The sequence below is a fragment of the Python bivittatus genome, unplaced genomic scaffold, assembly GCF_059951505.1.
Source record: "Python bivittatus isolate LINGU-HERP-01145 unplaced genomic scaffold, Pbiv_v1 ctg000310_np1212, whole genome shotgun sequence".
NCBI lineage: Eukaryota > Metazoa > Chordata > Lepidosauria > Squamata > Pythonidae > Python > Python bivittatus.
The window spans coordinates 4358084-4377562 of record NW_028277054.1 but is presented as its reverse complement, the minus strand read 5'-3'; the positions used below and the strand labels follow the sequence as shown (position 1 = coordinate 4377562).

General features: G+C 46.9%; 1 protein-coding gene across 1 annotated transcript; it reads left to right on the top strand.

The window, feature by feature from the left end:
* Positions 1 to 4936: 4936 nt before the first annotated feature.
* Positions 4937 to 18870, top strand: ERFL (ETS repressor factor like). Its single transcript, XM_088140206.1, has 5 exons — positions 4937 to 5000; positions 14538 to 14772; positions 17408 to 17597; positions 17898 to 18021; positions 18248 to 18870. The coding sequence occupies exons 1-5, from the start codon at positions 4937 to 4939 to the stop codon at positions 18868 to 18870; spliced, it is 1236 nt and encodes a 411-aa protein (XP_087996332.1).
* Positions 18871 to 19479: the final 609 nt, after the last annotated feature.

The window sequence follows — 19479 nt, the reverse complement described above, 5'->3', positions numbered from 1 at the left end:
CTGAAGCAGAATAACCTACCGGTAGAGCAATTTGTCGTTCCGACAGGGAAGGATATGTGGTCTCCCACCCCACTTCTCCCCCAAATAAAGTTGATGTCTTGATTGTAGGTTTTTATTTAAGGAGAGGTTCAAAGAACATGGTCTCGCCTATCGAGGTCGTGGAAAATGTGGGAGACGAAACACGCAGGGTGATAAGAGCCGGCGCGTGGGGTGGGGTGGGGTGGGGTGGACAAGGAGTGCCTTGTCCCTTTTCTGGGCCTCTCTCTTTTCAGATTGGGGTTCTGGGGGTTACTCTCTCTCCTTTCGGCTTTAGGAATATGCAGAGATGAGAAGAGGCGAGAAAGCGAAAGAGGGGAGGGGGAGAGGGGGAGAGGGAAGGCGGGGGGAAGCAAAGAAAGAAAATTCCCTCGGCTACTTGTTATAACATTTCTCCAGGAGGTTGGAGGGAAGTTGAAAGTCTCGGTAACCGAAATCAAAACTAACAAGGAAATGATCTGCGCCTCTCATCTGGGCCCCAGCTCCTGGGGGCCTGGAGGGGGAATCTGCTGGCTTCCTCTGATTTGTAAAAAATGCATTACCTCCCAAATCAAACGGAAAATTACTGAAACCAAGGACGGGAGGCTGAGAACTGGCGGGAGGGGAGGGGAGGGCTGGGGCTTGGGGGACATCTAGCAGCACGCATGGGGCCGGGGGGGCGGCAGAATAGGAGACTTTGCGGGAAAGGGAAAAGGGGGGTGCCCGTGAACAGAAAAACGGGTGTAGCGTGGGGCTAAGGGCGCCAGAAGGCGCAGTTGGAGCCGTCCTTGGTGCTGAAATCCGCACCGGCCGTGGAGGGGACCAGCCAGGATTGTATTGATATTTGGGGATTTTGGGCTACGCGTTTCCAAAGACTAATCTACCTAGTTAAACCAGGGCCTTCGGGTCTGGTTTTCTAAATTACCTCGCTTCCAAATTTCACGTCTAAATACACAAAACCAAGCTTTTTATCCTCGTTTTGTTTCTGCTGTTCCTGTCTGCGACCCATTCCACTCCCTTGGGGATGGGGGTGTTTGGTTTTGTTATGCCCCCTGGCCTACGTTCACACAGCACAACAAATATAGGCAAACAAGCTGAACACTCATCAAACTTAGCCTACTGAGCAAACGCAGCGCCGAGTCTTTCCTTGACCTGGGAAGGCGTGTTGTATGAACGCGTCCACAGAATCCCCTATATAGGGGATAGACAGGAGGGGTTTTTGAAGAATATTTAAATGATCAAAAAATAAGGACTCTCCTTGCACCCCCCTCCCCCCCCCCCCCGCACCATCCAAGTCTAGATTCCCCCATTTTAGCTGATGAGGTTTCCAAGGATCAGATTTACCATTTGGTGCCCAGTTCTTTGATGGTTTGGATCAAGGTTTGGGGACGCCGGCAACAACTTTATTCCCTCCCCTCGGGGGAAGTCTTTCATTCAACTCTGAACTTCTCACTTTGCGGGGAGACTGAGAGATTTTATCCTTGCCCCCTCCAGCCACTGCCCCCTCCTCCCTCCTCCTCACGTTTCCAGTTTTTAAAGGGTGGAGGAGCCAAGAAGACTTATTCACTTGCCTCCCTGAAAAGAAACGGCGGCAGGCAGCCTTGTGACCCCCTCACACCTGTAACGATAACCTTCTGCTTTACTGGCACTTCACGGGGCAGGAGGGGGAAATCTGCCAGCTGCAGCCGGAGCTGAGGAGCAAGCTTCCTTGACTGAAACCGGATCAGCGCTAGCTCTCCTTCCGCGCCGGTTTGGGCTGCTCTCTTGATTCGCATTGCCGGGAGCGAAACTCTCCCTCTCCCCACTCCACAACCAACGCTCGCGGCGGCGGGAAAGTAGTTTCAGGCAAACGCCCTCCCTTAATGAAGACAAAGGGGGGGAGCCAAGCTTCCAGTCCACCCACCACTCCTTTTAAGCTGCTCCCGCCGCCAGGAATCGCTCGGCGGGAAGCGTCTGGAGCTCGGACGCTTCTCCCTTCTCCACCACTTCCCTTGTCCCACGGTTTCTAGCATGCCTGGAAGAGCTGGGGAAGCTGGCGCGCAGAGGCGAAGGGTGGAGGAGAGGGAGAGATTCAGGGGAAGGTGGGGGAAGTGGGGTAAGAGCAAGCGTGTGAATAGGTAGAAGTGATAGGGGAAGAGGAAGAAAAATGCTTGAGACTGGCGCCAAAGAGGCCAGAGGAGGATGGCGGGGGGAAGGAAAGTGAAAGAGGCAAAGCAGGAGAGGAGTGAGGGACCAGGAGGGAGAAGGAAAGAACGAGCTGGAGGGATTTGGACGGAGGGAAGAGGAATGAGGGCCTTTCAGTTCCAGGGCCACTGAAGGAGAAATGCAGGGAGAGCGGGGGCAGGGAGAGCGGGGGCAGGGGGGAGGGGGCAGCAAGTGCAGTGAAGAAGCAGGAACCAGAATGATGGGCTCTTCCGAGGAGGGGCACAGGCTCCTGCGGAAACCGGAGCAGCCAGGGAAGGCGGAGGCGGCCGAGGAAGACAGGAACGGAAGAGCCGCAAGCGTCGTTCGGGAGGCGAATCTAGACAAGAAGCGCGTCTCTCTCGCCTGGAGCTCCGGTTCCGTCCAGCCCGGCCCGGGGGGGGGGGCTTTAAGGGGAGCAGGCCGACGGGAGGGGACTTTGAGGGGCGAAGCTGGCAGGAAGTCGCAACCTCCAGCCCCGTCGGTCTTTGGCGTCAAAGTGATTCCCACAGCGGGAAGGCGTCCGTGGGTGGGAGGAGCGGCGGGGCTCGAGATTATTGCCAGGCGAAAACTCGGGGACGAATCCAGGGAAGAAGCCAAGGAAAAACAAGAGGGGGCCGGGAAAAGGTGAAAGGGCCTAAAAGGAGAATGAGGGAATAAAGTCGCAAATAGAATAACGTGATGCGGCTTCCCTGAACGGAGAGAGAAAATAAAGATATGGGGGGGGGGGGAGGACGGGCAATACCACCTTTCTCTCTGGTTTCCTTCGCTCTTTTATTTAAGCGCAGGCTGTCAGCCCTGGGGGACCGAGACCTGTCCATTTTCAGGTCCTTTGGGTTTTTCTTCTTAGCTTATCGGGTAAGGGAGTGTGTCCAAAGGTATCCTGAAGTAGATACCTTCGGATAGAAAAACTTTTGCTTTGGGAGGGAGGCATGGTGGAGAGCTGCTGGGGCCGCCACCGAGGATGCCTCCCCCGCCCCGGGCCCCCGTCCTGGGTTATCCATCTTCTCTAACTCCTAGAGAGGCGCGTATTCCGGAGCAGAGAGCTCTGGAAGTCCGGGGGCGAAGGGGGGGAAGGGTTGTGTAGGGCCCCGCTGCGTCTCTATGCAAGTAAGTCGCATCAGCCTCATTTTTGCCAGCTTGATGGGACTTATCTGCAGTAAAGGCCCATTATCCACAGCCAGCGCCACACACCTGGGGGGTGTTACACTGGCCGATTTCGTGGGATTGCAGCTCTGCTTCTCCCTCCCCAGCGCGCACCCTCACCCTCCAAGTCTAATAGGTACCCTAAGGGGTTGGGGCACGTGTCCTGGGACCTCACCATTACTCTTCCGGTATATTTTTCCAAAGGTTTTTCCTGGGAGAGATGAGCAAAGCAGGAGCTGGCCGTTATAAAAATGGCATTTCCTTTCGAAACGAGCTTCAGCAAAATAAAACCACCTTTGCCGTCGTGGGCTTTGTGGAGGCTGATTATAATCCCGCGATTTCCACACCTGTGAATTATAGCGCCATCCAACCATCGCTGTGCCGATATATCAGTAATGAAGGCGGCTTTAGATAGTCAGGACAATTGATGGCTGGGTGTTGCTAGAAGACAGTTATGGCCTGAATATTTTAAGTGCTTGAGATCAATTCTTCACTAGTGATTTACAGGGCCTTCTACCAACACTCAGTCACGTTATGGCGGAATAAAGCCTGCCTTCATCACGGTTTGTTGTTGTTTTTTTTGACACGGCAGTGACTGGATGACGCTGGAAATCACTAGTGAAGAAACAGCTAAAGCAAGTGGGTTACACTGAAGTACACACACTGGAAATCGCACTGGCTTAAGCGTGCACGCACGTCTTTTATTACACTTACTGGCACTGTGTTCGCCCATCTACACCCACACGGACTTCCCTAATGTACACACGCGACAGATACGGGCTTCCCTTTAACTAGAGACCCAAACCGCAGCTAACCCGGCCCCATTGGAAAAAACCGACCGAGTTTATTTGGGAACCGGTTCGTGGCTGGAAAGGCGCCTTCAAGAGCGCAGGCTGAGATTCGCGCTGGTCCTCCGTCCTGGCGAGCGCAAACGCGGGGCGAAAGCGCCGCATTTCTCACATTCCTAGGTAGGTGGAGGCTGGCGAAGGTTAACTGTAGGGGAGAGTAACTCCCAAGACGAGCTACGCTTGGCGGAGCCCATCCTGGGGGGTTTTACCCGGCCCAGGGAGTGGGGCCGGCACGCAGCCCCCCCGCCCCAACAGCAGCAAGAGACAAAAAGCGAGGAAGAAGCCGCGCAGATGCTTTCCGTGAAGGCGGGCGCGGATGCACGCGCCTCCCCCGCCGCTGAAGGCCTGGAGTTGCCTGTTCCAGACGCGCGCGCAGGACCCTTTGCGCGGCCGCAGGTGCGACTCCGCCGGGCCAGGCCTGAAGCTCCAGTTGGGGGCCTCCCCCCGCCAACTCAGCCTCTCCCGAGCTTTCCTTCCCTGCCGGCGGGGAAGAGACACTGGACCCGCCGGGAAAGCTGCAGCGGCTTCTCTTTCGCGCCCTCAAGCAGGTCGGGGGATCCGGACCGCTTTTTCTCTCCTCTTCTTTCCCCCCTGCGTAAAATCGCGCCGCCGCGTCTTTGCGCTGCAGCCCGAGACCTCTGCTCAATGCGCGTTCTCTCTCTCTCTCTCTCCCTCCCTCCCTCCCCCTCCTGCCCCATCTCGCCCCCCGCGCCTTCCCCTCCCTGCAGGCAGAAGCTTCCCTCGCTATGGACTGTAACTGCGTCTCGGATCTGCTCCTCACCTCTCCCGTGCCGGCTCTCTGGACGCCAGGTAACCCGGACCTTCGGGCTGGAGACTCGGCTGAAGCCCCCCGGGCCTGCGCGGTGGGTTAACCCGCGAGCGAAGGACGCAGCGGCGGGAAGTGGAAACCTGGGCGCGGGATCACCTGCGCGTTCCAGCCGCTCGGCCTCGGCCCGGCCCGGCCCGGCCCGGCCACTGCTTCTCCTCCTGACGGCTGGGCTTCCAGCGCACCGTGTCTGCTGCCTTCACACGACACGCTTAACCTGTTTATTGAATAAACTCCCTATCTGGGCCTGCACAATACTCTCAGCCAGTAACCAAACGGCCTGGGTGCCTACAATCTGCTAATCCGCCTCCCTTAAAAGCTAACAGGGTTCCAAGTAACCCCAGTTAGAAGGTTTGGCAAATGCAGCTCAATTTGGTTAAGCATGTGAAGTGAGGCCAGGCAGAACATCTGTGTGCATCAAAAACTGGTGGAACCTGTTTGGCCATGATTTGCCCCCATCCTATTCTCACCTGCAAGTGCTCTGTGATTGGGTTTGTGCCATTGAGTCATAGTTTGCTTAATTGTGAAATTTGGTTTGGCTTGGTTTCCCCAGTATGCTGCATCATAAGCCCTAAGTTGCAAACTGCAGGGTGTGCTGCAGTGTATGTGTGAACCTGGAGTAGGTAAGCAGAGCGAGCCTCTACTACTTTTAGCAGCTTTAGATGGCAGGCTTTCAGTACTGAAAGACAGATTTGCAAGCATTTCCCAGCATGTGGAAGGCACTTTTCTTGCAGTCAGTTCTGGCACAGGGAGAATGTCTTCCAGGCAGAAAACGAAGGGTTTTTCCGATGTGGACACCATGGGCCCTCTCTCTCTGCCTGGGTTCACTCAATGAACCCATGGTTAATTTAATCATGGTTTACTCAATTTACCCTCTTTTTTGAGCTTGCATTGCGTTGTATACTGGTTGGGTTCAGACAACACGTTCAGCTGAATTAACTCCCTTTCTAGGTTTTCACAACGCCCTGGGTCATATGTGAATGACACAGGCTGAATTCATACACCATGCTAAGCTACTCCCCTCCCCAAAGAATCCAAAACTCCAGCTTTCAAGCTAACCAAATCTAGCTGTTGCAGCAGCTAGAATTTTAACTGATCTGGTTACCCTATTGCCTGAACTCATCCACAGACCCAGAAAAGTTACTACAAGGTCTGGTACATAGCCCACCTAGGGTAACGCTAAATCAGACTATGAATGACAATACAGCTGAAAGGAACATTCACACATACCTGCCATGTTTTTCTGAATTGTCACCGTGTAACTGAGCATGCAAAATGGGGTTTTGAGATTTCAAATCTGAATGTTGAAAAGGAATTATTATATGAATATAATATATATTTCATTATTATATGAAAAGAATATATATTTATACACACACACACACACATACAGTATATGAATGCTTTTGAACTGTTGGTATTTCTGAATGGTTTAATATTGTCAGGGATGAAATATGAAACCAAGCCAGCTATCAATTTTCCCCAAGAAACCCAAACCCTTCGTGCCATTGCATGCCAGCTATCAAAGGGCCCTCTCTTTGTCAATTTTTTTAAAACAGCAAATATAAAATATTATAGGTAAATTCAGTCCTATTGTTTTCAATGATCAACTTACGTATAACTAAACCTGGATCCAATCCTGCACTTTTTACTTACTGATTTATTTACTTAAAAGACAGGCCTCTTTAGCAAAATTAAAGCATTTTCCAGGGCAATAAAATCAATACAATGAATAAGAAAAAGTCAGCAGACACACCAAAAAAGGACTCCTTCCTTTTTTGATGCAGCAAAATAAAGCCACCTCTTTCCCCAAATTATCTAAAATATTACGACTTAAGTAACCGTAGAAGAAATAAAGAAGAGGCTAGGTGGGTTTGCCAGGGGAGAACATGGCATAATATGGGTAGGACAATCTCTCCAGCGCTGGAGGAAACCCAGCAGAGGTGATGTTTCAACCGTTGATTGGGGTGAAGGGGCAAAGATGGCATTTTGGTGACCAGCTAGCTGCTGAACGGATGTCTGCTCCTGAAAGTTATTTATGTAAAATATTTCTCTGCCATGCTTCATTTCTCAGTCAAATGCATGCATCAACTATCTAATGGCTCTTTGGCAAAACTTCCAGATGCAAAAAAACCGAGCAAGTGCAGGACGTCCTGGCGTTGACTGAGAAGAAAAGGCCGATCAAATCAGAGCCAACCCGCTGGCCGAAAGTGCCACCGTCCCCTTGCAGACTCCGCTATTGCCTTCTGCCAGTTAGCAATAAACAAACATTTTCCACCCACTCGTTTCAGACAGCTATTAATTGCACCCTTTCCCTCAAAGCAGCAATTCCCCCAGGAGTCTAGATAGCTGTGAAGTTTATAGCTCCAAGCTGAAGGCTGGGGGCAATCGTGACAATCAAAGGAGCTGTTTTTGACCTCAGGGCTGCCTTTCCCCTGTTGGCCTCTGAGGAGAGAATCGTACATGTTTCATTAGCCAGCTGCCTCCACCTTTTTATTTTTTTTCCAAAAGACTGAAATAATGGCAGGGTAGTCAAAATAAAAATCTTCATTGTCTGTTGAAGGAAAAAGGAAGACCAGGTTCATTTTGTTTCCTTTGGCTGGGGGGGGGGGTCCGCTGAGAGGGGGTCAAAATAGTCAAGATGGCAGCCACAACCGTGGCATCGAAGCCCTGTCCCCCCCATGTAAAAAGGGCAGGGCTCTGATCACGGTTTTGGCTGCCATCTTGACTTTTTTGACCTCACCCCCATGGACAGCCCTTGGCGCCATATTTAGCATCCTAGAATTGGAAGGAAAGGAAATTTCCCCATGTCTGGGCTGTTCATCCACTTCCTAGGAACTCTGGGTGGTTTACGATACTAATAAATAAAGATTAACCACTAGATAAAATCAGCATGATGGCCCTGTAAAAATGCTAAACGTCCGGAATGAAAGAGAGCTTTTAAGGCCACTGTAAGCTGGAAGGAGGAGTGATTTGCTTTAAAGGGAACTGCTAGAGGTCTCTGCTAGAGCTGTTGCCTCTGGACTGTGAAAGATTAGGATGACCCCCGGATGGCAGCCGAGAGATGCTAAAAGCTCTCTTGGTGGCCTCCTAGTGGTCTTCTAGATACTTGCGGCCCAGAAAAGGGGACCTTTGGAAAATCCTCCTAGGCTGTGGAATCCAACCTCCTGCTTAATGCTGGAAGAGGCAAATTCTCCTGTTAAATAATTAATGGGAGTAATTATAAGTAACATGTTATATATGTTTTAATTATAAAACAATTATCAGTGAAAGAATTGTTGAGAGAGAGACTAGCATCTGGCCTGGGGTCACCCAATGAGAATCATGAAGAAAACAGTATGTGGCCCCTATGCTAAAGCCACTGTATTACTGGTTCCCCTTTGCAAATTGGAAGTCTCAATGATGTAGGTGCATTAGTGCTCTCACACACTTGCTGTGCTTCCTTGAAGTGTCTGCTCTGCTATTCCATGATGCATATTTGTTCTGCTTGCTGCTTGATTTACAAAAGTGGATTACTTGACATAAAGTTTAAATCAAGGCTCCTTTGGGTTTAACTAACGCAAACAGGCGGTGCGTTTTTTAAATGTCTGAACAGAGCAAATTAGTTCTTGTTACAGCCTATGGAAATCTAGGTATTTATGGTTAATTAAGACAAAACTTACTAAATGAAATCAAGTGTGATGAATAGGGTAGAGGTTAATAGGAGATAGTCTCTTGCAACATGTAACTAAAGTATAAAACAAGATAGCCTCTGAGCATTTCAGAGCATCTTCTATTAACCACTCAGAAACGTCATTCAGCTTATACTGAAGATTTAGAAGGTTATGGTTTCCAGAGATTGGGTAAATAGACATTAAAATACAAACAAGGATGTAAAGCTGTCCTTGGTTAGGACTTGGGTGGGAAACCACCAGGAAGTCTTAGGGCTATAGACCGGACTGGGAAGTTAAAAAGAAATCCCAGGAGAAAATAGTGGGCGAATCATTTACAATGCAGTTGCCAAAAAAACTAATGGACATATTGATAGAGTTTCCAAGGTTGGGCTCCATTGGAGTAGACTTGATTTGTGCTGAGGCAAAAATCCAAATTTCAGAAATGCAGTGATGGGAAATGGGAGTGAGAACAACTCAGAATCATGCTGGAGAGCTTAATTAAACCATTTACACATCGTGCAGCAGCTGAAGAAAAAGTGGATTCCCCCTTAGGCATCATTAGCAAAGAAGCCCAAATAAAACAGCTGATATCGTCATGTTTTTATACAAGACTATAACCAGAATTGGAATATTGGTACAAATCTGTTCACTGGACTTCAAGTAGGTTGGGTTAGGGTTTAAAAAAGTATAAAAAAGGGTAACCAAAATGTGTGGGGACATAGGTCAGTTGCACAATGAAAAGTTGTAATATTTGGAGCCCTGTAGCTCATAGAACAGAGGAATGGGGGAGCAGGCAGACCTCAGATACGTAGAATATATGCCTTCTGGGTGGAAATGGGTAAGAATGTTTTCTTTCTAATAATATAATATAAGAACATGTCTTGCCTTCATGTCCTGCTTGCAGGATTGCCACTGGTACCTGGTTGACCATGGTGGGAAATCAGATTCTGCATTGGGCAAGACATTCCTTAGCATTTTTCTTGCGTTCTGAAAAAAGTGACATAAGGCTTTATACGGGATTAACCTGCTGATTGTTGTCAGAGGTTTTTATGCCTTCAAGAAACTCTTTCAGTATGAACGTGTTTGCTGGGGGAAGTTCTCCTTTGCTTCCTGCAAAGGAAGTGCGGTCCATGTGTGCCCAACGCTGGCAGTTCTGGGTCAGAGTCCTGGTTCTTTTGTGTGGAGTGTGAGTGTGTGTGTCAGGACGGCATCGGCCCTGATAAGAGGATGACTGTAGCCAGGTCTGTGTGGCTTCCCTTTGTGTGTGCTAGGCTTCCACTCAGGGAATTCCAGAAGGTCAATACAATCCAAGGAGACACTGCAGTCTTTTAAAGGGCAAAGTTTTTGAGTGGTTCCTGTATCATAATCCATTGTTGCAGCTTCCCAGATGTCCTGCTTGTCTGGAAAAGCAAGATTCCACTTCTCCAAATTTATTAGTACTACAAGTGATAATAACAACAATAAAATAGCAGCAGCATGAAGATATTAGAATAGTTTTAAAAATGTAATCATCTGCCCTGACTTTTGCTTAAGGGTGACTTCTCACCCTCCTAACTATAACATATGAGAAACTCATCTGATGAGGCAGTATTGCAGTCGCCTTGTGGTTTGCAAAAGATTTAGCATCCTAAAAAGTTGAGGTTTGCACTTCAGCTCCCAGAATTCTCCAGCCAGCATGGGTGGACTTCAACTGGTGGGGGGATTCTGGGAGTTGAAGTCCACACATCTTAAAGTTGCCAAGTTAGAAAAACACTGGCAATAACAACAACAGACAGACAGAAAATACCGCCTCTGCAAAGAAGCTGAAGAAACAGTGGACCACCGAGTTAGTTGCGAGAAGATCGCACAGGCTGACTATAAACAACAGCACAACATAGCAACAACAATGGTGCATTGGAAGATCTGCAAGAAATACCATTTGCCTGCAAGCAGGAACTGGCGGGACCCCAAAACAGACAAAGCAAGAGAAAATGAAGACGCTCAAGTGCTCTGGGACTTTAGAATTCAGACAGACAAGCACCTGCCACACAACAGCCCAGACTCAGCAACTGTTGATAAAAAAGGCAAAAAAGTCTGGATAGCGGACATTGCAATACCTGGAGACAGCAGAATAGGAGAGAAGGAACTGGAGGAAATCACAAAATATAAAGACCTGCAAAGAGAAGTAGAGCGACTATGGCAAAAGGAAGCAAAGGTAGTACCAATAGTAATGGGCGTCTTGGGTGCGATCCCAAAACGTCTGGAGCACCACTTGAAGACCATCGGCATTGACAAAATCACTGTCAGTCCATTGCAAAAGACAGTTTTATTTGGAACAGCTTCCATCCTGTGACGATACCTATAACCTCATCAGACAACAACATCTGCCTATCCCAGGTCCTTGGGAAGGACTTGATAGGTGGACAAAAATGCTAAATCCAGTCTAAACATCTGGCTGACTGTGCGACCAACCATAATAATTGATTAAATTTATATGCTGCCCAGCGACTTTGGCTGGTCGCGTGAAGTCCTAGACTATAGGTTGGAAATCTGCATTCCTCAAAGTTTTTAACCTTTCTCAGAGCCTCCTTTAATTAAAAATGAGGAAAGCCAAATGAAGAAAGGAAGAGAAAAAAAGCTTCAAAGCATTTGAAAACAGGAAACTGCTCCTTCTCAAAATCTCAGTGCCACCTACTTCATATCATAGCCCTTTCCGTACTATGGTGGACCGCTGGTCCTCCAAAGTTGCTCTCAGTTTAAGGCCAAGTTGTGGCCTCCATCTTGAATGATTTGACCATAATTTGTGGACACCCCTGATATTCATGGCCAGAAATGGAGGGTGCGCGCGTTCCTATTGAGCTTGAGGTGATGCAAATATATAGATGAAGCAGAGAATTGATGGCTGATACATATAGCAATAGTGTCTGGGGCAACTTATTGTACGGTGATCTACAGGGCAGGTAGCAACAGCATTTTTTGGAACTTTATGTCTCTCCACATAACGTTTTATTGGAAAACTAACATTTGCTGTTATATTGCAAACATTCCCCATAAGAAGGTTCTGAAGTCAAAATGCAGTTGGCCCCTTTTTGTTATGGTATATAAGATCTAATCAGTTTTTATGTTGTTTGTGAACATTAAATCTTTCTTCATCTGTACAAAAAAAAAAATCCTTCATGTTATTGTAGTTTCTTGTGTGTGTGTGTGTGTTAAGGTGAAGCATTGAGTCTTGCTCTTTATTGAAGATTTGTTTTCTGGCCTTTCCATTAAATGCCAGCTTTCATTTAAAAATAAAACTGGGCCTAGACCATTTTTTAAATGTGAAGAAATGATGGCTGCAGGATTATGATAGCTATGTCTGCTTTTCAGCATGTTGGCTAATCAAAATGACTTAGTGGATAGATTTCCCTTCATTATTTGTTAAATTTTTAATTTTCTAAAATAATGCTTTAAATAATCGATGGGCTTTGATTCCTAACATTTATTTGAATTTAAGATTCGGCTGGTTACTTTTGACTTTTCATTCCATTCAGCATATCCTAAGGCTTCAGTTCCCCTATGTTCAGGTGATCATCCTGGAGATTTTAAAATTACTGCCACAGAAATTCGATGATATTGCAAGATGTCAATGATGCTGCAGCTTTGGGTCTTTAATCCAGAGAAAAGCAATGTATGGCCCAAACGATGGGCCTCTGTGCCTAATTTCAAAAAGGGTCTGTGAGCCTTCAGTTCAGATTTTCAGTAAGGAGTCTCAGTTCTCACCCACCCACCTGCCCTTTGATGCTTGATAAGAAAAATAGAAAAAGAAAAGAAAGGGATGTATGTCAGAATGAGAACAAGCATGTGAATCAAAATGAAAGATCACAGGAGATTTCTTTATAAGTTCTCCTACTCATTGCTTGTTTTAACCCCACCTACTACTGGCACCCCCTAGGAATTTCGCTCTTGTTGGAAAAATCCTTGTTGCTTTAGTGAGAGAGCAAGAAGAGAAGCGTGTATGTTGCTCTCAGTACTGGACAGGCCAATGGTGTGTGTGTGTGTGTGTGAGAGAGAGAGAGAGAGAGAGAGAGAGAGAAAGAGGGAGAGATGGTTGTTGGCCTGGACCTCAATCTCAAAGGAGCTTCAGACTTAGACCCATCAAGGCTTTTTAAACATTTCTGTACGTTCTGGGGTGTGTGTGTGTGCACGCATGCCTTCCATTCTTTTCACATGGCATCATTCTTTATTTTTATCCTGGCCAGGGAGCCTCAAATGCCTGAGGTAGGCATAAAACCCAAGCAGAATTTGGGACTTTCCAACTAGCAAGGTGCCTCTCTGGAGAGAGGCCAATCTCACTCTTTGAGAGCCATGGCATTCAAGTGATGTATAGAGAGGCCTTTGGGAAGGTGAATGTAATTTACTGCACGGGTGCCAAAGGTGCTCTGTGTAACTGAAAAATCAAGGCATTGATCAGCAGTTCATTAGGCCTGTTAATGATAGATTCATAGATAGAGGCACAGATCTGAGGAGGCCAGCTTGACCTCACCTGCACAAGAGAGACCAGAGTATCTCCCACGGTACCTTCTGCTTGTCCTCTCCTGAGCTGTAGCGAGAGCTCAGCTTTTAGCTGTGATTAATTAGGTGGGGTGGAGGTGACCGAATTGGCTATCCCAGCTCCTTAGAGATGCCTTCCTTTAAACACTGTGTCAGGCTGTTATTAAAGCCCGCTGCAGAATTAAGATCTGAAAGTGGAAATACTGTAACGACAAGGAGTGGAACATCTCAACTTCAGGGGAAAATCTCAAAGGACCCAGACAGCATTTTCAAAGCACTAGGAGAGGTGGTCTTAGAAGAATTCCTGCCTGCGGGCCTGCATGGTCCTGAGCAAGATTTATTGTTTCAGCCTGATCCTATACAATCTACTCAGAAATCAGCTTCGCTTGCTCCCAAGGAAGAAGACATTGCATTGTAAAGTGGGAAATCTTCTCAGATGACATCTAGTTTTAAAGGTTGGAATGTACATTGTCCCTACCCCCACCCCCATGGCAAAACCTGGTGACTTTCATTTTCCATTTAAAACCAGAACAACTTTTTGCCTTCTTACCAAAAATACATAGCCACTAGTGCTGAAGGCTTACAGGCACTCCTACTCAATAGAAAGCTTTGGATGAAGCAAGGTTCTACCAGCAGAGAACAGAGCACTGGAGGACGAGGCAGATCTTTTCTAAAAGGGTAGAAAATTCCACAACTCAAAAAAGAGAATTCTGTTTCACTTTGTGAGCCCTTAAGACTGAACCTCTGAACTATGTGGAACTAGAGCTTGTAGATCAATTAATTCTCCTGTTGAAACCAAGGCCTGTTAGAACAAAGATTGTGCATGTGTAGTCTCTCTCTCACACACACACACTGTTGTGACTTGGCCAGTATAGGGCTTTGCGCTGCTTCACTCAGCATCTCTCAGCTCTGATTGCTTTGCCTGAAGCTGGCTGTCTGATCCTATCCATATTTTTTCAGAAATAAATCCCACAGAGTTCTATGGGATTTAAGTTCCAAATAATTGTTTGTAAAACTGTAGCCAACAAAGTGAGTGGATGAAGTCTGTAGGCTAGCTCTGCATAAGACTTCATTCACAATTCCACTTATTCTTTCTTCCCAAATTCCTTCCGTCCTTTATATGCTTCTTACTCTGAAACGTTTTCAAATCCTAATTTTCCTCTTCTGTATCTACATTTTTTAAAAACTTACATTCTACAAGAGTATTGTGCAGATTAAATCAAGCAGGTGATCTTAAAATATAAAAATGTCTTTCTATCTTGAATAATAGTTTAATTTTGTTAAGATAAAAGAAGTAAGACTAGCTAGATTGCTAGTTGAGACTAGCAATCGGTTAATTATTTTTTTCACCGGCAGGTTTTGCTTTCCCTGACTGGGCCTACAAGCCCGAGTCTAGTCCTGGCTCCCGTCAGATCCAACTCTGGCATTTTATCCTGGAGCTGCTGCAGAAGGAAGAATACCAGAATGTCATCGCCTGGCAAGGGGACTATGGCGAGTTTGTCATTAAGGACCCTGATGAAGTGGCCCGACTATGGGGTATTCGTAAATGCAAGCCCCATATGAACTATGACAAGCTGAGCCGGGCTCTAAGGTGAGACATGGAGAAGACACCGATCTTGGCTCATTTCAGCACGTGGGGCTGAGGGACAGTACCTTGGGTGAGGAGGGGTACTAAAGCTTGATGTCAGGTCTTCAGGGTGCCCCTGTAGCCTGCATTACAACATTGGAGCCAGTTCTCATTGATGTTTGGAATCAGGGTTCTAGAAGGTTTGGAACCCACCTAGTCTTTTGATCAGATTTCAGTGGATGTACATGGTATAAGACTGAAAGACCAGGCTAGGGATAGATCGTCATGGAGAAAATCCATGTGGTGGCTATGAGCTGAGATCAACTTGATGGCCCATAATCACGTGGTATTAAAACCAGCTGTAATCCTAGCTGTTCTGAAAAGTCTGAAGGCAAGTCTGAAGGCAAATGCAAGATCACATAAATGGTTAGTTGTCTGCTGGGATCTCTTACACTCGTTTCCTTCCATGATTATACTGGGTGTTATGGACTTGTTTGGGATCAGACTTTTTGATCGCGCAGGGCTGCCGTTCACACAGTATTAACCAGATGACTGGGGGAAGAATAACAGAATTATTTAATTTATCTCAACGTGTACACCATTCCCAAAGGAAACACTTGTGGCAGATGTGTGGTGTTTCAGGATATGTATGAGCAAACTCAGACTTATTTAAACTGGATTCAACGTTTTTAATGTAGTGCTTTCAGGCATGAAAAATATAATTATTACATGGTATGAGATTCTCTTTTTGGGATAAAATGCCAGCTAACAAGGGCAACTGGAAAGTGATTGATTTAAGTCTTCCTGGTCTCAAATTTCCATCTATAAAACAAGGTTAGTAAGAAAGGTTGGAATAATAATAACATTAATAATAATAATAATAATGTATTAAACTTGTATGGTACCTGATTCTCAATGACTCACAACAATCAAAGAAATTAGAAAAATGTAGCTGCATTGCTTTGAGCACCTGAACATGTACTATATTCATGCCAAGTTTCAGTACTTGAATGTTTAACCAATTATTTAAAAAAAAAAATAAAGAAAAGCTTTGAAAAGTACCTTGACTAATGGGACAGTAATTAATTTTCCAGCATAAGGGCTCAAAGTAAGTATAGATGGTGACTACCATCTTCAAAGGAGGAATTCTCCCTGTCCTGAAGGATGATCTCTTGCATTTTTAAGGTGTTTGCAAAACACTCATTCATCATCTCACTCAAAAGAAGCCATGGCGTTTTTTTTTCTTCTGAGAACGGTTGGCGTATTTATCATTACTTTTGATTAATTAAGTGGTCTACTAAAACTCTTATGATTAATCAGTAAAATTTCCGTGATCTAGCAACAACCGTACTAAATATTACTGTTACCTGTAATACCAGTTTGTCATCCTGTCATGCCACGAACGGCTCATGCCTTTCCAGGTGTCAAAAGAAGCTGCGCTTTCTTCTCCCTCTTCAGAGTGCATGATAAAACTCACGAGAGCTTCACCGTTACCTTCTCCGTAATTGATCGACAGCAATATTTGTTATTGCTTATTAATTAACTGCATCTCTCTGGTCACTTGAGATTCCACTTCCCTAATTAATATTTATGAGGAGCTAAGCGCTATTGACACTTCCTATTAACTCAGCCTGGGAATTCAGCATCGCTTTGCCCAGTAAATAAATTCTGAAGACGCCCTTGTAACCCCACAGGAGAAATTCAGAGATGTCTTGCTAGCACGGAATAAAGGGGACTTGGTGGCAATATGCTATGACCTGCTAGGTGGCGCTTTATTTGAAATCGTGCTGATTTCTCCAAATACACCATTAGGGGGCATTGCGCTGCAAGGAAGAAAGTGTGTGATTTAATCTAATTTCCAAACGAATGCCAAACCGTTCTACTTAGTTGCCATTTTTCCCCACTGGGCTAAATCTTTGCAGGAAAAAAAAAGTATCTAAGGTTCTATCGTTTATTTAGCTATAATCTCTGCGAAATTATTTAGCTATCATCTCTACAGAATTTAGATAGGTGAGTTTTTAAAAGGCAGCTTGTCCACGGCTGTTACACATATACAAATACAGATAGGATCATTTTAAATCCACGCAGCGCTTTGGTAATTGACATTATAAAATGTTTTTATCTTTTGGATTATGCCTTAGCCCGAGTCAGGCTTGAATGATATTTATCAGAGGATGGAGGAGAGGGAAGTGAATATTAATCTCCCAGCGCTTCACAAAATGGGATACTGAAGCAGTTTTAGAAGTGATTGTCAGACCCCAGACCTCACTCCCTCAGTTGCCTCACGTAGTTTGAAGACAACACAGAATGCGGTTTCCCAAAACGATTAAGATTTCTTCTTTTTCAAGCTGTTTTTTTTTGGTAAAAATAGAGATGGTGATGGCCAAGAAGAAGTTAAATGTTTTGGGTGTGGCTGTGTTCTGAGGACTTGTGTTCTCCTCTTGCACTCCTAATTAAATGCAGGATGCAAAATAAATGGAAGCCCACTGACTTATTCGGGCATTTTGTTTTAACCACAGAATTGATCTGTTCTGAGGGAGCGGCTTCCGTCCGATGCCTCCTTGATGTACAGCATTTTCTGCGATTACTTTTGCAGCTAGGAATTTATATTCAGTCCACCAGCCGCTAGCTCAGCTTCTCCGTTCACTTCTTTCTGCAGATATTATTACAACAAGCGGATCCTTCATAAGACCAAAGGGAAACGGTTCACCTACAAGTTCAACTTCAGCAAAGTGGTCTTGGTTAATTACCCACTCCTGGACATGGCTGCCAACTCCCCATTTCTCCTGACTCAGAACCCTTTCAACGGGAGCAACCATGGGGCTGACTGCACCCCACTGACCCCTGAGGTATGACAAGCAAAGGCGAGAACAGATCCTTAGATCCATAGCTGCTTCTCCAAGAAGCTGGTGTTCAGGTCAGACCCCAGCCCAGCACATCCTGATGCCAGAATTCGGTGCTGGAATGCAAGGTCTGATTTCACAAGGTGAGAGGGGGAGGCTTTTTAAAAGCTCTTATTTCAAGTGGAATAGACCCGCCTAGCCCTAGGGAGGAGGTGACCCACAGGAGTGCAAGGATTCCCAATTGTCTCCAGTCCTGTCCTCCCCACTTTGCGGAGATCACTCACCTGCTGGATTTGCTTCCTGCAGACCTTACAAAGCCTCTTCTCGAGCCCTCGCTTGGGGGATCCCTCCAGCCGCGCCCCACTCTTTGAACGTCAGCCAGAACCAGAGAAACTGAGGCTGGATACAGCCTTCCCATTCTTGGGATCAGGTGAGTGTGGGTCTGGGTGGGTTTGGGGTGGGGAGCGAGAGATCCTCTTTTTAGCCAAGGTGTATATGAAAAGGATTTCTCCCCGCCCCATTGCTTCCCAGATTGCTGTAATGTATTTCCAAAGGATATTGATATTATAGTGGAAATTGCGCTGTCTCAAACACTTTCTCCAATCCCTGGTCCCAGCATGGAGTGTCTGCTCATCTCTATTTCCTTCTCCCCACAGGTATGGCTGGGTACACAAAGCCTCCCAGCTTGCTGACTCCGTATGGCAGAAATACCTCCTTCCCCGAATACCCCTGGAATTTCAACCCTTACCTATCCAGCACTTTCCCCGTGAACAGCTCCAAGCTCCCCACCTCCCTGTATTCCCCTCATTTCTACCCCAACCCCTTGTCTGGGTCCCTGGCCCAGCTCCCCACGCCCATCTCACTTCTGCCAACCGAAAGCCCCGAGAGAACTACAACCCTGGGGAGTAGCTCTGTGCCCCGTCTCTGCCTCCCTCCCCATAGCACAACTCTGCCCCTCCGTGGGGAGGTCCTTGGAACAAGCACTCGCAATAAGGAATTACTGGGCGCCAGGCCCCCGAGTCCTTCCGGGGGCCGAGGGGCCAAAGAGGACCCAGCATCTGATTCCGAGTTGGAAATCACGGATTTGAGTGAATGCAGTTCGGAAAACGAAGGCTGCGATTTCAGCCCCGACAGCCTGGAAACCTTAGAGAGACAGGTGCAAAATTACAAGCGGCTGGAGGGTGAGCGGACGGCCAGAGCGAGGCCCAGCCAGCCAGATGGGGAGGTGGGAGTTAGCCTGGACCTTATCAAGCAGGGGAAGACTCTTGCGAGCAGTTGAACCCAAGCACGGCTGAGCTCAGCTGCCCGTCCTCCTCTCTCGGTCACCTGATTCGAAACAAGGTTAAAGGAAACGAAAACCGCCCTTCTCTGTTCATGTGATGTCTATTTTTATAGGAAAGTTCTATTCAATGAATATACTGAGTCTAATCGCCCCCCCCATCCCCTCTCCCTTGCATACCCTCACCCCTTCTCCAGTCCTTCGGATGAGACTGGAATACCCTCCAGCTGAAAAGGATCAGTGGAGGTTCTTGTGCCGAAAAGACATAAAAGACTGTCCACTGGAGACCGGGGCGGGGGGGGGGGGCAGGGTGGGAGACAAGGCACCCAGATCCAACCTGCAGGGCTGACAGATCTGAGTCTCCTGGTCACACACCTCCCTCCCCTCAAATTTATTTTCCCCAGGAGCCTGCTACCAATTCAAAGCCCTCTTGCCACCATGGTCTGCCCCAGCTCTTCTCCACCATCAACCTCCAAGTTCATGGACTGGCCAGTTCCCCAACATCTTAAGAAATTTTCTGATTTGGGAACATGCCCATCACAAGGCTGAAACGTGCAATAGCTTCTTTTTAAATAAGGGCCTCGTCCAGGGAGAGAGGCGGAGAGGACC